Source organism: Dipodomys spectabilis, unplaced genomic scaffold, assembly GCF_019054845.1.
Source record: "Dipodomys spectabilis isolate Male_0828 unplaced genomic scaffold, ASM1905484v1 ptg000234l, whole genome shotgun sequence".
Taxonomy (NCBI): Eukaryota; Metazoa; Chordata; class Mammalia; order Rodentia; family Heteromyidae; genus Dipodomys; species Dipodomys spectabilis.
Window position 1 is genome coordinate 12,386,251 of NW_024870911.1, and position 21,102 is coordinate 12,407,352.

At 40.1% G+C, this 21,102-nt stretch overlaps 1 protein-coding gene across 1 annotated transcript in view; it reads right to left on the reverse strand.

Annotated features, from left to right (window-relative positions):
- Positions 1 to 3,194: 3,194 nt before the first annotated feature.
- Srgap1 (SLIT-ROBO Rho GTPase activating protein 1) overlaps positions 3,195 to 21,102 on the reverse strand; it is a 128,539-nt gene continuing 110,631 nt past the window's right edge. The window contains exons 16-21 of the mRNA XM_042698752.1: positions 19,338 to 19,562; positions 17,114 to 17,193; positions 12,378 to 12,558; positions 10,954 to 11,088; positions 10,482 to 10,821; positions 3,195 to 6,801 (exon numbers count right to left, since the gene is read on the reverse strand). Of these exons, the coding sequence (XP_042554686.1) occupies positions 6,424 to 6,801; positions 10,482 to 10,821; positions 10,954 to 11,088; positions 12,378 to 12,558; positions 17,114 to 17,193; positions 19,338 to 19,562 (1,339 nt within the window). The 3' untranslated portion in view covers positions 3,195 to 6,423. The remainder of the gene's footprint in view (positions 6,802 to 10,481; positions 10,822 to 10,953; positions 11,089 to 12,377; positions 12,559 to 17,113; positions 17,194 to 19,337; positions 19,563 to 21,102) is intronic.

Sequence of the window (21,102 nt, forward strand, 5' to 3'; positions counted from 1 at the left end):
AAGGCCTCATATTTGCTCTGTTGGCTATCTTGCTTGACTTATGCTCTACCCCTTGAGCCAGGCCTCCAGCACAGCTTTTTGCTGAGTCCTTTGGAAATGGAGTCTCATAGACCTTCTGGCCACACTGGCTTTGAACTGTGATTGTCCAAATCTTAGCTAGGATTTGATTATAGATGTCAGCGACCAGCATTCAGCTGTTATTCCTTGACCTAGACGGTACCTACTTTGATTTTATTTGTTCTTTTCTTTTTCTAACTTTTTGCTTCCTTCTTTTTTTGTTCTGGAGATTGAGCCCTGGGCCTCTTTCTTGCATGGTAAGCACACGCTCTACCACACCCCTAGTTAGTGTGCTTTTCTGTACTGTTTTTAGTTATACCAAAAGTTATTTTTGGTTGGGCACTCAAACCTGTTATCCTAGCTTCTCATTAGGCTGAGGTGTGAGGATCAGGGTTTGAAGCCCAGGTGAGGAAAGTCTGTGAGACCAACTCCAATTAACCACTAGAAAACTGGAAGTAGTGTTGTGGCTCAAAGTAGCAGAGTGCTGGCCTTGAGCACAAGAGCACAAGCCAGGCACTGAGTCAAGCCCCATGACAGACAAAAAAAAAGTTAATTTTGATTTAACTGTCATTTTAAAAATTCTACATGTTCAATGTGGCACACAATTGATACAGTTTTGCAAAAGTATGTATTATATATTGCTTGACCTCGAGTGAACTTTTTTCACATTTGAGAAAACATCCATATCTGGGAATTCTAAAACAGAGTCAATGGTGAACATACTCAAATGAAATGTAAGACCAGCTTGGCAAGTTTAATTTTTGCCAGTGAGTTCCTCTCTAAGGAAACATGTCAACCCCTACATATTGAGGGTCACTGTCTTCAGCCTTTCAGCAAAGACTCTCCCCTCTCCCACTCCTTGGGACTCCCCAGACCGTGATTCTGGAACAAACAGTTCCTTGGACAAGGCTTTGTGAGTTGACACCTCACTTTCAAACATGTGAACAGAAATGAAATATTAAGTCAGGTGCCACTGGCTTACATTTGTGATCCTAGCTAGTCAGGAGGCTGAGATCTGTGGCTTGTGATTCATAGCCAGTACAGGCAAAAAAGTCTGTCAGACTCTTATCTCCACTTAGCCACCAAAAAGCAGGAACTGGAGCTGAGGCTCAAGTGGTAGGTGTCCCGGCCTTAAGCAAAAAAGCTTAGGGACAGCACTCAGGCTTTGAGTTCAAGACCCAACAACAGCACCAATAAGTTTCTAATGTCATATTCTTGAGTACAACCCACTTCTTAGGGGGAAGGGATAGAGTGATGAGGAAAATGAAAGCAACAAAGACACCACAGAGAATCACACCAAAGTGTAAGCAGACAGAGGTGACCAGAACTATCATATTTATTATAAAGATACACCGTGAAGAACAAACCCGACTGTATACTGAAGCCTGTAATGGTACATGCCAAAATGTACAGTACTATACATAAAAGTGCATTGTCACGACAGGTTAACAAAACATTTTTTTTTTTCCAGAACTGTAAAGCCATCCCCCTTTATCTTTGCCTCAGAGAGGAGGGATGAAATGGTCAGAGGCAGTCTAGAGCCTGGGGAACACAATGGCAGTCAGCAATGCCTAGTGGGGTGTGGACGGGTATGAGATGGGAGGATGGGGTTGGGGGAGGCACTGCTGGGAGAGAAAGGCACAGTCACGTCTACAAGGAAAACGAGACAGTCTGATGATTGAGACTAGAATGCAAGACACACAAGACTGAGCACCAAAGCCCAGATAGGTGGGGATGGAGAAGAGGGCAGAGAAGTTCCAAAACACGCAGGGGGGCAACAGGAATGAGGGAAAAGAGGACGTGGGTGGGGCATAGATTGGGTAACAGTACAAGAGCAATACTACACTCCTCTAAAATAGAAAGGCACTTTCACATGTACATACTACAGATGTACATTGACACAATTAGGTAACAGTCACAAGCGGGAAGCTACCAGTACTGCAATTGATCAAATGACAGGAAAGGACAATACTGATTTAATTATGTGGGCAAGGAGTCACCCTTAGGTACGCAGGTAAATAGCAGTCTCTCCTGTTACACAGTCACTTACTCTACTTTAAATATCTATAATAGCCATCACACTACACATTGAACTTGCATGAATGCTCTAAGGTGGGCATTCACATATGCACGGTTTATATAGTTTTCTTTTACTAAACAGTTTCTAAGATAAGCATTATGGAACCCAAGACAATTATTTAAACATACAAAAATCCCTACGTAATTTAAAGATACAGGTACCCATCTTGATTATACCACATAGACTATTGTATTTTTCCAGGAAGTATATTAGGGTAAGTGAAAGCTCAAATTCAGGCTTGTTTTTATCTATTTGTGTCAAAGTCACCCCACATGAAACCCTTAATGCTCCAGCCCAGCTGGAGCTTGGGGTATTGACCCAGGGGTGGCTTGGAGTAGGGGGTTCTATTTACATGTGGATAGAGCCTTCAATGCTAAGCTGCTTCGTGTCCCAGTGTCTCTGTGGTGAACTGAAAGCAAGATGAAGTCCCAAATGCATCTTCTGCATAACTGGCGTCTTACTGCTGTGGTCAGGAATATGTATCAGCCCAAATAACACATCTTCTAATGCCCCTTAATAGTCTCATAGGCTACCCCACCCTTGGTGGTACTATGGTTTGAATTCACGATCTCCTACTTGTACCATAAACCCAGAACTTTTAGCTTTAGTTTGCTTTTAGATCAGTCTCATGCTTTTTGCCACTACTTCTACTCTCCAGAGTAGGTGGGATTGAACTACCATGCCTGGTCCAAACCATAGGCTTTATAACTTTAGATTTCAGAGACTCTAATGAATAGATTATGGTTTCTTCGGCTCATAGATTTGAGAAGCTATGTTATTTCTAAATGCTAAGGATAGCACTACCAACCTATCACTTCTCTTTCTTTCTTTCTGTCTGTCTTTCTTTCTTTCTCCTTTTTTTTTTTTGTTGGTCATGGGGCTTGAACTCTGGGCCTGAGCACTGTCCCTTAGCTCTTCAGCTCAAGGATAGTGCTCTACCACTTCAGCAACAGTGCCACTTCTGGTTTTCTGGTGGTCTATTGGAGATAAGAGTTTCCCAGACTTTCCTGCTCGGGCTGGCTTTGAACCATGATCCTCAGATCTCAGCCTCCTGAGCAGCTAGGATTATAGGCGTGAGCCACCGGTGCCCAGCACTTCTTTCTTATAATTAAATTATAAATCCATTTTAGGAATGGAAAAAAAATACACAGAAAACTCCTGAAGGACACAATTTGACCCTTGGAACTCTATATTCATTGATAGTTGTTTATTCTCAGTGTGGTAAGTTAAGTGGGACTTTGGTAAATTACTCTATGGAAGTCTCCAGGGGCATTAAAAGTTTCTCCAAGACATGTAAAGCTGTGGAACAGTGGTGTTGACACTGAAGACCATGGTGCTCTAAAAAGTGCTACCTATTACTCCCTTGTGTAACTAAAGATAATAAAAGATAACTTTAAAAAAAGTGCCACTTAACAGTTGGAAAGAGTTTATAAAACACTCCAGGAAACATGCATTAAGTACCTTACTCTCTGCCCTCACAATCCACTCCTCAAGCCCCCCAACCCAAACCAAAAGCCGATCTGGTACTCTATGACAGTGATAGGTGGGAACATACAGTTCCATTAGCGATGAACACATATGCCAATGTAGGGGGAGTTGGGCAATCTTCCTAGAACCATAGTTTACCATCATTAAAATGATTCTCTCCCTAAACCACCAAGAACACTGCAAAGACCCTTGAACCAGGAAGGAGTAACATCTCCAGAGCTCATTCTTCTTCCTCCTCACTCTCTTCCTTGTGCCTTTCCTCTTCTTGCTGCACTTGTGGTCCTAAGAAAGGTCATGTGCCAGCTGCTGGCAGCTTGACAGGATGTCTAGATCATTGATGGAGTGTCCATCTTACCTCTGTAAATTCACGGATGATTGCTAAACAATGGAAGAATAGGTGAGGATTCACTTGAAGGTCACAGCCTCCATTTACAATTGAGAGGGGAAAAATGCTTGGAGGTAATAATACTATAGGGAGAAATGATGGAGACAGGTAGATAGGGAGCAAAGGAAATCCAGTAGGAGTTGTGTCCTGAAAGAAGACACAGCCATGGAAGCTCCAAGGATCTTCAGCAGCATGTTCTCCATCATCCAAAGGTAGCAGAGTCCTGATGTAAGGGGCAGAGAGGCATAGATGGACATACCAAAGAGAAGAAACCCTGAGGAGGACTGCCAGAGAGATGTCTGATGGAATAAGCTTGCGAAAGTAAGATCCAAAAAAGCGAACATGAAAGCAGGTGAAGTCATTTAAAAACAAATTCAAAACACCTTTGTCTTTCTTGCGCCTTCTCTTAACATCCGATGTTCTCATGAAAGAGGAATCCTCATTATTGTTATTATTTTAACCACCTGGGGGATTATTTAGGAAAGTTTCAACTTCCACAGAACCTTGGAGAGGCTTGTTTAAAAGGCTCAGTGCTATTGAAAACTCAGTCCTGGTGGAGTCTCCGTGACCACTTTTTCAAAATGCGCAACAAGAATGGTTCTGAAAACTTTACCATACCTGGACATCCTTGGGGGAGGAGGGAAGGGGACGGAGAGGATCCAAACCACCATTCAATCCATTTTTCAAATTAGGCTGACCAAGAAACCAGAGGAAATATTATTTCATTAATCTCTTTGTTCAATAGAATGTATAGACTGGAAAACTGAGGTAGAGACCAAAGTAATAATCTTGATTTTAGCATAAATTCGGATTCTTTTCTGCATTCACCATTGGGCTGATGAATTAAAGCCCATAGGGCACCAACTTTTAGGTAGGCTGCCAGTTTAAACTTAGAAGGTAATCCACGGTGGTCAAAGGGATTTGTGCTGAGGCATCCATTTTTCTTCATGGGGAAGTTCAGTGACAGTGCAGCTGAAATGATCATAGGTGTGCAGATATCAGACACTGGTGATTTGTACCTTAGTGAAAATAACTGTATTCAGAATAATTTTTGGAGAGGTGGCTGTGTAGCTCAGTGGTAGAAAGTGTGCTTCACATACAGGAGGCCCTACTTTTAATCCCCAGCACCAAAACGAAGAAAAACAAAACGAGACAAAAAATTCCACATTCTTTTAAGATTGAGAAGAAATAAATATGGCAAAAATACGGGCGAAAGAAAAACCAAACCTATCTATGTACGAAGAGGGTAAAAAAAAAAAAAAAAAGAAGGTCCCTATCTGAGCTCAACTGACTAAATTAGAGACTTCAGTCAAAGAAGAAAAAACAAGCAAACAACAAAACAGACAAAACAAGACCAGACACTAACACGAAAAGAAAAAATCATGGTTCTGACGTATGACACTGGAAGGGAATTCCTGGGACCATGAGGTAATCTTCCCATGATGGCCTGGCCTCCTCTTATTCAAGTACCATAGCCAGTATGGATTGGCTCAAAGAGAGAAAGGGAGAGAGGAGTTGGGATTTTAAATTTAGGATCATCAGGCCTTTGTGGCCTGAAGGAAGCAAGATAATTTAGCTAGAGAAGAATATAGTGATTCTAGGATTCACATCCTGTTTGCTTTCTTTAGTGCCACAGAGGAGAGCCCAGGGATTTAGGAATATTGTGTTTTTGTCCCTAGGCAGTTATTGAAGAACAGAGCATTATAGGAGTTTGCAAATGCAGTGGATGGGTTTGGAAACTTTTAGGACCTCATGGAGAGGGTAACATCAATAGCTTTGGAGACAGTGCCATTCTCTCCTTCCCCAAGTTCAGTTCAAGCAACAACTGTGAATTTCTAACCCCTCCCAACAGGTTTAACCTGGACCCAGGGAAATGACTGTTAGGGAGGAGGCCATCTTTCAATCTATCCAAACCTTGGTCCCACTGGATCATCTCCTTGTGCCAATGGCAAGTCTAGCAGGAATTGGACCCTGGCTTGCGTGGGAGCAGGTACTCACTATCAGCTACCAAATGATGCAGGATCACCTTCCAGCTTGTTTCCCGATGTTACCAACCTGGAACTTGGATTCTCCTGCTTTTAGGAGACTCACTTGGACTACACTAAATATGGAGCAGTGTAGAATGCAGGGAGCAGTGTTACCTTCATGACAAGTGCTGCAGCATTGGAGTTTTCAAGTAAGTCTAAGTGATTCTAATTGTCTTTAAAATGACATATGTCCAGTTACTTAAAAAAATTTACAAAATGCCCGTGTTAATTTTAACTAGTTTCAGACATTACATTCGACAACATAGAAAAGCCAAAAGATCTCCAGTTATCATAAGCACAGAACTAAGGAAAGTTACGGATCTTTGACTTTTGTCACTAATCCGTTTTCTCTTTTAAGCCACCTCCCCTAATGACCTTACAGGTTTTTACATGGTGCCAGACTTGTCTGTTGGACCCTGCGAAGGTGGAGTAGGTCCTATGGTAGGGTTTGTTTTTGGAAGCACAGCTGGTTTCGGCCTAAGGGCTGGGGGCTTCAGCTGCACACCCATTCTGGGTGCCACCATTGGCTTGAAAGTACTGATGGTGTCACTGGAGGAGCTGGTACTGCGCCGAATCTGAGGCTCTGAGCTCCTGAGGGCAACGCTGTGCAAAGGGCTGAGAGATTCCGTGGAACTGGCTGGGGTGGGAGAGTTTTTCACTTGTTCCAAGGTATCCAGCACCACATCGGGGGCATGTTTTGCCGTACTCTGTCTCTCTAGTTCACGGAGTTCATTCAAAGCAGTGTTCATTGTCTCTTCAATATCCTATTGGAAAATAATCAGAAAGAGAGTGGACTGATAAGACCAATATATAGAAACCCATATATTTCATTTCAGAGCAGACAGGCCAACCAAGAGTATGAATATTTGAACTTAATAGTCTATAGAGGAGAAGATAAACATAATGCCAGCTCGTGCAATTAGCTTGACTCAAAATGTTCTGGAGCTCAAGATGCCATGGCTCATGGAACCATACATCAAATAGTTGTCATTCTAAGATACCAAGTCAACTTTTGGTAGTCTCTACTTGGCATGCTGACTTATTCATATAGGATTCTATTTCAACTTATAGTAAAGGCTTCCTTAAATTCAGATGCGGAAGTGCTGGAGTGGTAGTATCTGCCTGTAATTACAGTACAAGGTGGGAGCATTTGAGCTACAAGATAGCGGGGCTCCATAGTGAGAACTTGTCTCAACAGGTCAGAATAAATATACAAATTAAACTAATTTTTAAAAATTAGAAGAAATATATTTATTTGAATATCACATCCTAATAATATATTTATTCAAGGAATAACTATAAATAGGAATGAAAAATTAGGTTTCATCTACTCAACAAATAATTTTAGAGCACTAACTAGCCTTTGAAGGAGCCTTAGGAGTTCTCCAAAATCCTGCTCCCAGGGAAATGACTGTTATAGAAGAGGCAGTCATTCAATCAGTGAACACATGATGTGAATACACCATGTGAACACATTCATTCTCATGGGAAAATCTGAAGACTAGAGATGGAAAGATAAAGAAGAACAAAGCACATTTTGTGATGGTGATATCATTTTACCAGTGATTACTTTCATATGTGCCTAAAAAATATGAAAATTTCAAGAGAATTTGCCCCAGAATATGTAGAATTGGTTGAATTTTCTTTCTTTCTTTCTTGTTTGCTTGCTTGCTTGCTTGCCTTCCTTCCTTCCTTTCTTTTTAAAATTTTGTGGTACTCGTATTTAAACTCAGAGCCTTGTTTGTGTTTGCTAGGCAAATGCTCTACCACTGAGTCATGCCATTCCCAACCTTTTGGGTTTTATTAAGGTTATTTTTCAGATAGGGTCTTACAAATCTTTGCTTGGGGTTGGCCTTGTACCATGGTCCTTCTACTACATAACAGAGATGAAAGGTATGAGTCACCATACTGATTTGTTGAGATAAAGTCTTACTAACTTTTTGCCTAGGCTAGTCTTGAATCATGATCCTCCCAATATCATCCTCTTAAGTAGCTAGGAGTACAGGAATACACTAACCATGCTTGGACCGAGTTTTAGCTTTTATGATTTATAAGAAAGGGATTTCCTTATATACAAGACAGAAAGGGAAAGGGAATCACAGAAATAGTGGGACAAAGAATGAACCAATATAACAGTGAGGGAGGGGATAACACTATTCAAAAAAAAAAATGTACTCGGGCTGGGAAGGTGGCTCAGTGGTAGAGCACTAGCCTTGCATGCTCGAGGCCCTGGGTTCGATTCCTCAGCACCACATAAGAAAAAAGCCGGAAGTGGCACTGTGGCTCAAGTGGTAGAGCACTAGCCTTGAGCTGAAGAGCTGAGGGACAGCGCCCAGGCCCAGAGTTCAGGCCCCACAACGGGACCCAAAAAAAAAACAAAACCAAAACAAAAAAAAAATGTACTCATGACCTTACTGATGTAACTGTAACATAGTCATCACCTTTACAACAAAATTTTAAAAAATGTGAAGAAAGAAAAAGGGATTTCCTGATTCAAAAGGATTAAAAAAAAACCCTTCTTATTCCTTCCTACTCTGGAGCTCCTGAATCTCTTTTTCTTTAACCTAAATCATGTTCCACCTGCTTATTATGAGCATATGATGTTATGGATTCCTCAAATCATTAAATTCACCTATAATCAAATATCACTGGCTCTAAATATGTCTCAAAGGGCTTTGCATAGCATTGTAAACAAAAAGAACTCAAAAAGTCAAAAGCCTTATTTATTTTTTAACTAAGGAATTGGACTTAAAATTCATTTATTTCTTAAAAAATGACATCAAACTCATCATAAAATCTAATTTACCCTAAAAAATTCTCTTTCATTAGAATACTCAAAATAGCTTGGGAAAATGTCATATCAGGACAGGTTTCTTTGGGTATTTTTTATTAAGAGGAATCAGTATTAATATTTTCCTTAATTTCTCATTCATTTTCTTTTCTTTTTCTTCTTCTGTTGGTCATAAGGCTTGAACTCTGGCCTAAGCACTGTCCCTCAGATCTGCAGCTCAAGGCAAGCACTCTACCACTTGAGCAACAGCACCACTTCTGGTTTTCTGGAGGTTAATTGGAGATAAGAGTCTCATGGACCTTCCTGCCCTGGCTGGCTTTGAACTGCAATCCTCAGATCTCGCCCTCCTGAGTAGCTGGTATTACAGGGGTGAACTATGGTGCTGGGCTTCTCATTCGTATTTTTTTTTTTTTTTTGAGCTGTTTAGGTAGTTTTTAAGTTTCAGTGATAGCTGAAAAATGGAAATTTTTTTCTATATATGTGTGTGTGTGTGTGTGTGTATTTGAACTCAGGTCACTGCCCCTTAGCTTTTTTGTTCAAGACTGATCCTCTACCACTTGAACCACTCTATTCTTAGCTTTTTGGTAGAAATTGGAGATTAGAGTCTCACAAATTTTCCTGCCTGCCTGGCTTCAACTGCTACCCCATGATCTCAGCCTCCTGAGTAGTTAGGATTACAAGTGTGAGCCACCAGTGCCCGGCGTGAAGGATGTTTTTGATTACTCTATTGCCAAATCCTTAAATCTATATACCTCCTTTGTCACTATTTGTAAAATACATTTATTTTCTGATATCCTGTGCTATAAAAAAGAAAAATCCAGGAGGCAAAATGGTAATTCATTCATAGTGTTGTTCTTAATTTACTTTGTCTATTTATTTATTTTTTGGTCCGGTCGTGGGGCCTGCCTGAACTCTGGGCCTGGGCGCTGTCCCTCAGCTCTTCAGCTCAAGGCTAGCGCTCTACCACTTGAGCCACAGTGCCACTTCCGGCTTTTTTCTTTTTGCTTATGTGGTGCTGAGGAATCAAACCTAGGGCCTCAGGCATGCAAGGCAAGTGCTCTACCACTGAGCCATCTTCCCAGCCCCAGTTATCCTTTTTTTTTGTTGGCCATTGGGGCTTGAACTCTGGGCCTGGGAGCTGTCCCTCAGCTCTTCAGCTCAAGGCAAGTGCTCTACCACTAGAGCCACAGCGCCACTTCTGGCCTTTTCTGTTTATGTGGTTCTGAGGAGTTGAACCCAGGGCTTCATGCATGCTAGGCAAGCACTCTACCACTAATCCACCTTCCCAGCCCTTCTCTTTTTCTTTTCCCATATTTTCCTGGCTGTTTTCCAATGCCAGGTTTGAATGTCCTACCTGCTGTCTTCCTGTCATATTGCTGTTTAAATCAATACTGGTCTCTTCAGATGAGACAACCAGGCCTTAAAGAATTAGTTATTTTGGATTGGAGGCATTGCTCAAGTGGTAATAAACCCGTGTAGCAAGTACACAACCCTGGGTTCAAAAACCCAGTCTCTCCAAAAAGAAATGAGCCATTTCTTTCCTGTCTGGTTAGGTTGATTATATTAAAAACACAGCTATGGAGCATAAATCTTCCACTTTTCTACCCTCATATCCAGGGATTTAAATGTAATATTCCAAGAAAAGCATTGTACCTGAGCAATTGACTCTGGGTCCAGCGGCTTGTGGTCACTGAAGCCTGAGTATTGTCCTGATGACGTGGACCTCCGGATGGGAGGGCTGTCGATCTTCTTGAGAGAGTCATGCCGGCTGATGTTGGTCAGGCTGCCGTGGCCCGGCCGACGCCTCCTCTCAGGGCTATCATTGTTGAGGCCACGGTTCTGCAGCAGGCCTCGGGGGTGACTGGCTAGGTTTGGGGACCCCAGGTCAACTGAAGAGTTGGAGAGAGTATGCGGGGGATGAAGGGGACAATGGCCATCACTGGTCCTGCCAGGACGTCTCCCTGGAGGGGGTGGTTCTCCTCTTTTTCTTTGTCTAGACATCCATAGAAAGAGAAATAGGAGAGCTCATCACCCTGGGTAACAGTGCGAGGTTGAGGGGATGGTGGCTTCTCACGGTTCCTGGAAAAGAACAGGGCTAGGAGTCTGATTGGCAGACTTTACTTACCTGGCTAAATAACTATCAGAATGACGATCTGTTGGGGAGTTCATATCCTTAGATGAAGACTTGTCTTCAGTGACTGCCCCACTACTGGCCTCGCTTTCTGCTTTTTGGCTCAGAGTGTCTGAAAATGTATCATCCCTAAAAAAAAGGAGAATCGAGAGTCAGGGTTTGGATGAGCAGAGACAAAGGAAATAAGGGATGACATTTATGAATGTAAGTCTTTCATTAATGCAGCTTTGCATTATCAACACAATGCAATTTTGCTAAGAGCAATTGAAAAGGTCAGATATAAAAAAGGAGTGAAATAAGAATCACTTATAAGCTGGCCACTGGTGGCTCATGCCTGTAATCCTAGCTACCCAGGAGGGCTGAGATCTGAGGATTGTTTTCAAAGTCAGCCTGAGCAGGAAAATCTGTGAGACTCTTATCTCAAGTTAATCACCAGAAAACTAGCAGTAGCACTGTGGCTCAAGTGGTAGAGCCCTTGCCTTGAGCTGAACAGCTGAGGGACAGTGTCTAGGCCCAGAGTTCAAGACCCACGTCCAACCAAAAAAAAAAAAATCACTTATAATGTCCAGAGAGACTTCAAGGATTAGAATCTTAGGAAACATTCCTCTATGCTTTTCTCTTAGTCATATAACACATATCTATGAGTGTGTGCATCTGAATCTATATTATTTAGGTCTCAAAGTAAACACTTATGTGTTTACTTTGTATATGTATAGCTCTATGTCTATACATATTCATAGTATTTTTTGCTATTCACCTATATATTTTAATACTTCTAAGATTCTGCTAAATCACTGAAGTTATTGTATACATTTTATGTAACATATTTTCTTCCCACTGAAAAGCTCTCTTCCATTGGTAATAGGTTGTGTAATATCATTAGAAAATATAGACTATATTGGATATATACTGTATATATTACTTTATAACCATTTCTGTTGCTTCTTATGTCCATCTTCCCATATCTTTAAATATTTTTGAAATCAGAACTTCCTTGCAGCAAAGGTAAAGCAACCACCATCTCCCAGAGGTGATTTCGCTAAGGCTGTAAATCACTTACTCCCCATCTTGGGAATCTGGGATTGCAAAAAGTAGCAGACGTTGAAAGACAACACAGCTGTTTTGGGAATCACCAATGTCACTTCAGCTTTCCAAGTCCCTTCTCTGCAGATGTTATTTTTCTAAGAACCCAAAAGTTTCAAAACATGTCTTCCACAGCTGGTGGCTCTAAGCAAGCCTCTTGATCAAGGGTGGGACATGAATACCTGTGGGCTGAGTCCTAAAGTTCTGTTAGCGGCAGAATCACTAGGAAGGTGAACAACTAAGCTTTTTCTCTGTTCCTTTTTTTTTTTCTCTCTAAAACTAAAGTTAGGAACAAGAGCTGGTGTCCTAAGGTAACAGAAGCTGGAACTACTCACATATCCTGTACCACTATGTACTGGTGAGGCACCAACCCATCGATGCCGTTGTGCCTGCCTTCCCACCAGTCCTCAGATGCGCGGTGATACAGCAGCAGCGAAGCTCCCTTCTTGAAGGACAGTTCTCTGGCGGACCGGCCCACATAGTCAAACTTGGCTATTGCTTCGATTGGCTCACACTCTACAATGAACACAAGGGCAGGGCTGTTAGGAAGGCATCAAACACACTTGGAAAGGTCTATGTGAGGCTTCTTAAGAAATGAAAATGCCAATTTAGTATTTATTTTTTGGTGCTTGAACTTAGGACTGAGGAACACTGTCCCTTAGCTTTTTCATCCAAGGCTATAGTGCTTTACTACTTGAGCCACAGCTCCACGTCTGGCTTTTTGTTTCTGAGTTTTGGTAGTTAACTGGTGATGAGTATCACAAACTTTTCCATGTTGGCTTCGCACCACGATTCTCAGATCTCACCTCCTGAGTAGCTTGGATTATATGTATGAGCCACTAGTGTCCAACTATATTAAAGTCAAGTGAAGTCAGAACTATAAATCCTATTTGAATATTTTTAATTTCCTCATAAGCTTTTTTTTTGGAATTGTCAGATCTTCAAATGGTCACCCAAAGTAATAACTTTTTCTCTCACATTAATACAAATTTTAGATCTTCTTATTAAAATATCAGATTCAAAAAATCCTATTTTCTAGAGATGAAAGGATAATGTGCTAACATGTTGAATTGAAACCCTTTTGTACAATTACTTAAAAGTAATGAAAAATAAAGTAAGTAAAACAAAAAATGTTAAAAGGAGAAAAGATATTGAGTGAAAAAAAAGTCTTAGAAGGTTGCATGCTATATATAATTCCATCTACGTGGTGTTCTTTAAATGGTCTAATTAGAGACATGGAGAATAGATGAGTAATTGTCAGTGGGTTGGTAGGGAGGTAATGGAAGGAGCGGCTGTGGCTATAAGGGCAGCATAGGAACTCTGGCAATGGAACTATTCTTTTATCTTGACTAGGACTGTGGTCACAGAAATCTGTCCACATGACAAAACTATAGAGAACTAAGCAAGCACACACACCCACAAACACACATACATGAATGCATGTAAAACTGTTGAAATGTGAATATGGTGGATGGGTTGTATGAGCACCAATTTCCTGATTGTGATACAGCACAGTGAAGTATGATTACCACTGAGAGAAATAGGGAGACAGTAGACAAGATCTCTCTGTATTCTTACAACTGCACATAAGTCTACCATGATCTTAAAATAAAACATTAAAAAAAAAAAAGCCCTGAACTCTTGACCTAAAACTGGAATTGAGCTGAAATTCAACCAAATATTGAAGGACAACAAGAGGACAAGCTAAATCACTATGGGACTGACTTTTCATGATCCAATTTATTGCAAAAATATCCTCAATGCAGGGCTTATAGTCTTTCATCTCGTCTTTATCCCTGACATCAATACAGGGGAGTAAAACTTCTACTCAGTAATGAACAGAAATAAAAAGAGCAAGGGGGAAGCAGGCACCTGTGGCTCATGCTTATAATCTGAACTATCCAGGAGGCTAAGATCTAAGGGTTGTGTTTCAAAAACCAGCCTGAGTAGGAACGTCTGTGAGACCCCTACCTTCAATTAACAACTAAAAGGAAAAGGCAAAAGTGTGGCTCACATGATAGAGCACTAGCCTTGAGCACAAAAAGCTCAGGAACAATGCCCAAGTCCTGAGTTCAAGCCCCTGGATGGGCAGGCATGCACACACGCACACACGCATGCACACACGCATGCACACACACACACACACACACACACACTAAAAAGGGGCATATATTTATATAGATCTGTCTGCACAATGAGCAAAACCTTATTCCCTAAACACTGAGTATATTAATTTCAAAACACATATGTGTACAAATTACAGATCAGAGTTTTCCTCTCTGACACTTGTTTTCTATTTCCCTTAGTAACAAATTTTCCCACTTAAAAGAGGTGATTTTTCAAAAACTTTACCGTAATACCTGTTGTTTGTATATATAAGAATAACATGAGAAAATTTTAGGTAAAGATAGCTAAGCTTTTTGTTTCTCACTTAATAAATCAAAATTTCCTAAGAGCAGGGAAATCTCCTACTCATTCCTTCCTCAAAATTCCCAGACACAGTGACTCATGCCTGCAGTTGTAGCTACTCAAGAATCTGAGGATTATGGTTCAATGCCAGCCTGGGCAGACAAACCCAAGACACTCATTTCTAATTAATTAGCAAAAAGCTGGAAGTTACCTTACTACATGAGCTCCAGCCTTGAGTGAAAATGCCCAGCAAGAGCTCAAGCCCCTGAGTTCAAACCCCAGTACTGGTACACACACACACACACACACACACACACACACACACACATACACACACACACACACACACACACACACACACACACACACACACACAGAAACCTTGAGATAAATAAAAGCACAAAACTCAACATCAAGAAAGTTTACGTTTTACCTTGGATGAAGGGCCCATGTAAATTTTAGCAAAACATTTTCAAAACAAGGAAAAATGTGTTATCTTTTAGCTACTTCATAGTACCACACTATAATTTGCATGTAAAACAAGTTTGTCTTCCAACAACTATTATTTGCTAACATGTGTTAACAGTATTCTCACATTTAATAAATTCTCATATTTAATAAAATTTAATAAAATCTTGTTAAAATAATATAGTAACAGCTTCATTAAATATGTACAAGTTTACCTCATAGAGAAGGAGATACAATATTACATTTAAACACAATGACTTTTTGTTTGTTCTAAACTTGTAGATAAAGAAGGAGTTCTGGTTAATCTGAGAGGAAAGATACCAAAATTTGTACTTCAGTTTCCCCTGGAGGACAGAAGTAAACATGAACAGGGAAATGACATGCTAATTCATTATAAATAACTCCATGATGTATAATTTGCAAATTCCTGTATGAACACACACACACATTTTTGGTTTTACTAAAAAAAGTAAAAATACTGGTTACACCCAAGGACCTACAGTCTCTATACATTATGCCATGGAGAAATGAGATCAATATTAATGGTCTTTAGTGGCATTCTGTGATACACTATTGATGCTGGTCAAGGTCCATGTAAGGTAACTTAACAGACATATACATATGTCATCACAATTTCATAATCATGACCTCAGATAATCTCTTCTTTTTATTACTACTTTTCAAAACAAGCAAAAGGAAGATCAGATTCTCTTATTTTATGGAAATGTGGACCAGTTATGAATAAAACAGCCAGATGAATCAAAAAATATTTCATTGGTAATCCTACTACATAAACTAGTAATTCTGAGCAGTTTCATTAGTTTGACTCTTTCTACTCTCTTGAGACCCATTTCGTAGTCAAGTGTCAATCAATAAGCTATTTACACACAGCTTAGTCCAGGCATTGTATGGCAAATCAATCCTAGGGCATGGCACACAAGAGCTTTTTCATAGACAAGAGCATCATGCTGTCCTTTAAGGTCCTACAGAATGCTGAATCTGCAGGTGTAAATTGTAACGGTAGTAAAGGCGGTCCTTAATTTTCCAACATGGCTTATTACAATTTTGTGCAAAGGGGAAAAAAATCAGCAAACCTGATAACCAGGCTACCTGGTGCTATTAAGTCTTTACATTTCTATTAAGTCTTACATTTCCATTTCCTGCAATTTTACTATGAAATACTAACATCATACTTTCTTTGGGGGACTTTACTTTTCTTTCTAGATCTGTTACCTATTTCCCTTACAGAGAATGATGTTCTGACAACCAACCTTGAAGACAAAGGTCACTCTCAAGTGGTATTCTGTCAGAGAAAACAAAATGAAACAAAAGAACTACCAATACCTATCAATCAAAAAGGTAATCAATATTCTAGTTCATTTAGATTAGTTTATTCTAGTTAATCTAGGATTTTGGAGGTTGGCTCTGGGTGAGAATATCTGTCCTTCTCTTTCTTGCAAAATCAGGTAAACATGGTCAAAATGATAACTAAAACACAGAGCCCTCAAAGCTACTCTTTTAATAGTCAGGAGGTAAGAATAACTGACAGACGTCATGGTGGAGATACTGATATTTGGGAAGAGAAATGGCCAGGCCTTTGCCTTGGCTGTTCCTGCCAATGAAGAAAGCAAAAGAACAGTGAAGTCCAAAGAGAAAAAGAAATGAACCATACAGAGAAACAAGGAAACCCAAGACAGAAGAAAAGATGGAAGTTGGACACTAGTGGTTTACACCTATAACCCGGTTACTCAGCAGGCTGAGATCTGAGGATCAAGGTTCAAAACTAGGCCGAGTAGGAAGTCCACGAGACTCCTATTTCCAACTAACCACCAAATAGCAAGAAGTATGGCTCAAGTGGTAGGGCTTCAGCTTTGAGCACAAAAGTTAAGGGACAGTGCCCATGTCTTGGGTTCAAACCCAAGTCCGCGCACGTGCGCGCGCGCACACACACACACACACACGAACAAAATAAAAAAATTAAAATTAAAATTAAAGCAAAACTTCAGTGCAGAAGATATTTGCAAAACATATACCTAATAAAGGACCACCAAGAATTCTTATATAGTGTACGCTCACAAACAAACAAAAAAAAGAAAACTAAAGCCAAGCCAAACCAAACTAAGAAGCCCTAGGAACTTAATTGTTAAAGAAGAAATGATAGTAGGGTTTCCAGCAGCATAAGCCAAGGCCTTACCATCCTCACTGGTGTGGGGTTCTGTGCCAGCATCCTGGTCGACTTCCTCCAGTGTACCATGCTCACTGTATGGGCTGTCACTGTGAAGCAGAAATGGAAATTCACATAAAACTAAAGTGGAGAAGACCTCAGGATCCAAGACTTAAGCCACACCTGCAGCTTCATTTTCTTTTTTTGGGGGGGGGGTCTGGTCGTGGGCCTGCTCTTCAGCTCAAGGCTAGCGCTCTACCACTTGAGCCATGGCTTTTTTTCCCCTGCTTATGTGGTGCTGAGGAATTGAACCCAGGGCCTCATGCATGAAAGGCAAGCACTCTACCGCTGAGCCACCTTCCCAGCCCTCATTTTTAATGAATGAATAATTGCTACTGTGAGGAAAAACATATGAGACTTAAGTGATAAAAGTATTATTTGCTAGTCTGCCAAAGGAATAAATGTTAGAACCTCCATCAATTATCTGGTTCCATGATATCTTTCTATCTAATTTCTTTTACTTTTATTCATTTACTGTTTGAAGCCTAGCTTCAAACAGTGCCTTACACATAAGTGCTCAAGTATATATTTCACAATTGAATTTGATGTGTGTATCTTCACTTTATATGCATATCTATCTATCTATACATATAAGTTTATATATATGCATCTGTCTTTGACTAGGTTATTTTACAATTCTATGAAGACAGAAGTTAACTAATAGAAAATGGATAGAATTATAAATAGTTGTTAGCCAAAGCAATGCAAGTTTGTTGAATCCAGTTACAAGATCAACCAACACAGTCCAGTTTCTGCAACTGTGACTTGCTGTTCCTTTTTTTGCATAGAAACTGGTGGTTCTTTGACCTCTGGGAAGTGGTTGTAGCATCCTCTGTTTCATTTCTTGACATGCACACATTTATATCTGCAGAGGAATCATGATTTTTTTTTTTGTTTTAGAACTGATCATTCACCAATACCATACCACTCCTCAAATGTATGCTGACAAATACTAACATCATATCACTGTAAAACTCCACTTAAATTTGTGGGGTTGGTGGGCCAGTATAGAGACTAGGACAGGGGCAAAGATAGTTACTATCTTACTGATTTTCTGTTTAAACTCAAGCCCGTTACTGGCTGCAAAACTATCATGCCAACTTTCACCTTTTTTCCCTCTCTCCCATCTCTCCCTTCCTCCCTCCCTCCCTCCCTCCCTCCCTTCCTTCCTTCCTTCCTTCCTTCCTTCCTTCCTTCCTTCCTTCCTTCCTTCCTTCCTTCCTCCTTTTCTTTTCTTTTTCTTCCAGTCCTGGGGCTCGGACTCAGTGCCTGGGCACTGTCCCTGAGCTTCTTTTGCTCAAGGCTAGCACTCTACCACTTGAGCCACAGCACCACTTCTGGCCTTCTGTTTATTAGGTACTGAGGAACTAAACCCAGGGCTTCATGCATCCTAGGCAAGCACTCTACCACTAAGCCATATTCCTAGTCCCTTTTACTTTGTTTGGAAAAAGCAGTAACCACAAAATGTCCCCAGGATACAACACATTGACAAGACATTCAGTTTTGACAAATTGAACAAGACAACAGAACTTACTGATATAGTCTTAATACATCATTTGGCCTTTAACAAATATGAATGTGAAAGTAAAATTAATGATACCAGGAGCTGGTAGCTCAGATCTGTAATCCTAGCTACTCAAGAGGTTGGGATCATGGTTTGAAGCCATACCAGGGGAAAGCTTAGACATGTGGCATGGCCCAAGTGGTAGGGTGCCAGCCATAAGCAAAAAAAAGTAGAGCAGAGTGAAATCATGAAGCCTTGAGTTCAAGCCCAGGTACACACTCTCACTTCCTCTATGTCTCTCTCTCACACACACACCCCATACAGAATGAAAAATGAAAGCTATTAATTCAATTAGTTATCCTTTCTATACTTAATGTAACAATAAAGTTAACATAGCCATATAACATCAAAAGCTTTATTCGCTAAACAAACCACAACAGGGTAGACTCTTCTCAAAGATAATCCTCAGGGTAAGAGAGGGATAAATATGAGCTTTCATATAAAAAGTCAGTGTTTCTGGGGATCGTAGTATTCTAACTTATTTTAAATGTTACCAAGTCTTCCTTAAAAAAGGTTAAAAACTATTAGAATTATTGGTGGCTTATAGGGAAATAATTTGCCAAATCTTGTTGAAAGCCACACTTCCATAACGTTTTTTGGAAGGGGGAAGATGAAAATTCTTGGACTTACCAGTAGTCATCTCCAGCCATACATTTCTCATAAACAGGGCCATCCAGTTCTTTAGCATCTGGGAAAATAGTCTCGTGGTGGATGATGATGGTCTTGATAATTTCATTCACATGAGCCTGGCAAGACACTTGATCCTGGATTTCTGGGACAGGCATCAACGTTGGGCCAAAGCAAATGGCCAAGTTATAAGGGTCCATCATGTTCTCGTCGCTGTACTGTGAAAGACTATGAAAGGACATAGGAAGAAGTTGTACAAGAACAAGGGGAGATGGAAAATAAGTGCTCAGTAATTATTTTCAAACATGGATCTAAAATATTTTATCTGACGTTTAGTGTTACAATAAAATGATATTCCATCCCATTTACAGCTGACACCAGGGCAATGGAGGAAAGGTAAAATGACATAGGACTTTCAACTCAGTAGAAACTTTGTTTTATGAAGTATTATTTTTCAAGAGAGTTTAATATAATATCTATGATGATGGAGACTTGGAACAAGAAGATGAAATCCATTTGTAAATATTATGTCAGGCTCTCAATGCTGATCATAAATTTGGAAGGGGCAATACAATTTCCATAAAGATTTATGGATGGTTTTAAATTTCAAAAATATCTCCCATTTCACTATTATTCCCTTGTAAATCTTGAGAAAACGTAGGAGAAAACAAAGCATCTTTTCTTTGTAACTACTAAAAGGAATTAAATAACTCGAGGCTTTATCATCTCTTTTAGGTAAATCTGTCAACACCAGAAGGCAATCCTGTGGTAAAAAAGACATTAAAGGGCAAGAGAAGGAGAAGAGAATCTTTCACTTAAAAACTTCATTTAAGGTGGGAACACTTTGGTAGATGATTTCCAGTTGTCTCATGCTAATTTACAAATGCAGTGTAATAGGTATTTGTGAAATATTTTCACAGGTGACTTGGAAAGAGCTGGCTCTTTATTTGATGTCTCTAATATACATGAGCAAGTTGCTTTCATAGGCAGTTGGGAGACGTTATCTCTGAGTGTATAGAATGTCAGTCTTGAAAGGAAATGTACAATCCAGGTGAACAGATGACAAGTGAAGGAGAAAAAGGAGACTCAGTGACAGTCACAAAGGAGATAATGAGACACAAAGGAACTGAGATACCACTTGACATGATCTTTTACCCTTTTTTTCAGAAATAAGATATTCTAGAAAGGGGAAAGCGCAAAAGCTTCATTTCCACAGCTAACATATGTGCTTCCCTTCTGCCAGGTCTCAAATATGCAGTCTTATAAAAAGAAGTTCACACTAACAGCCAACGATCACATTACAGATCGTTTTGAAAATGGGAGCATCGGGGAGAAGATTCAGAGTATGAATGGTCTAATTGTCAAAAGACATGCTGGGGAATTAAAGCTGTGGCGTAAGTAGTAGAATGACAGACTTAACAAAATCAAGGCACAGCACCAAAGCCCTGAGGTTCAAGCTCTAGTACCTAAATAAATGAATCAATAAAAACAGACTAACAAATGACACATTGGAGCTCAGTGAGAAGAATCACAATCTTTTCCCAGGGTTTTATTTTAATCCTGGCCAAAGCTTGATGTAAAAATGCCATTTCCAGGGGAAGAAGGGAAGAAGAGACTACGGTAGAGGGGTGATTATGAACAAGAAGCCTTTTATACATAAACAGATTTGTTAGACTAACACTCCTTTGTATAACCAATTCATAGCAATAAAAGAAAAAAAACAGTATTTCCAAGTTTTGAATTCTACAATAGAAAAGATTAATCTTTC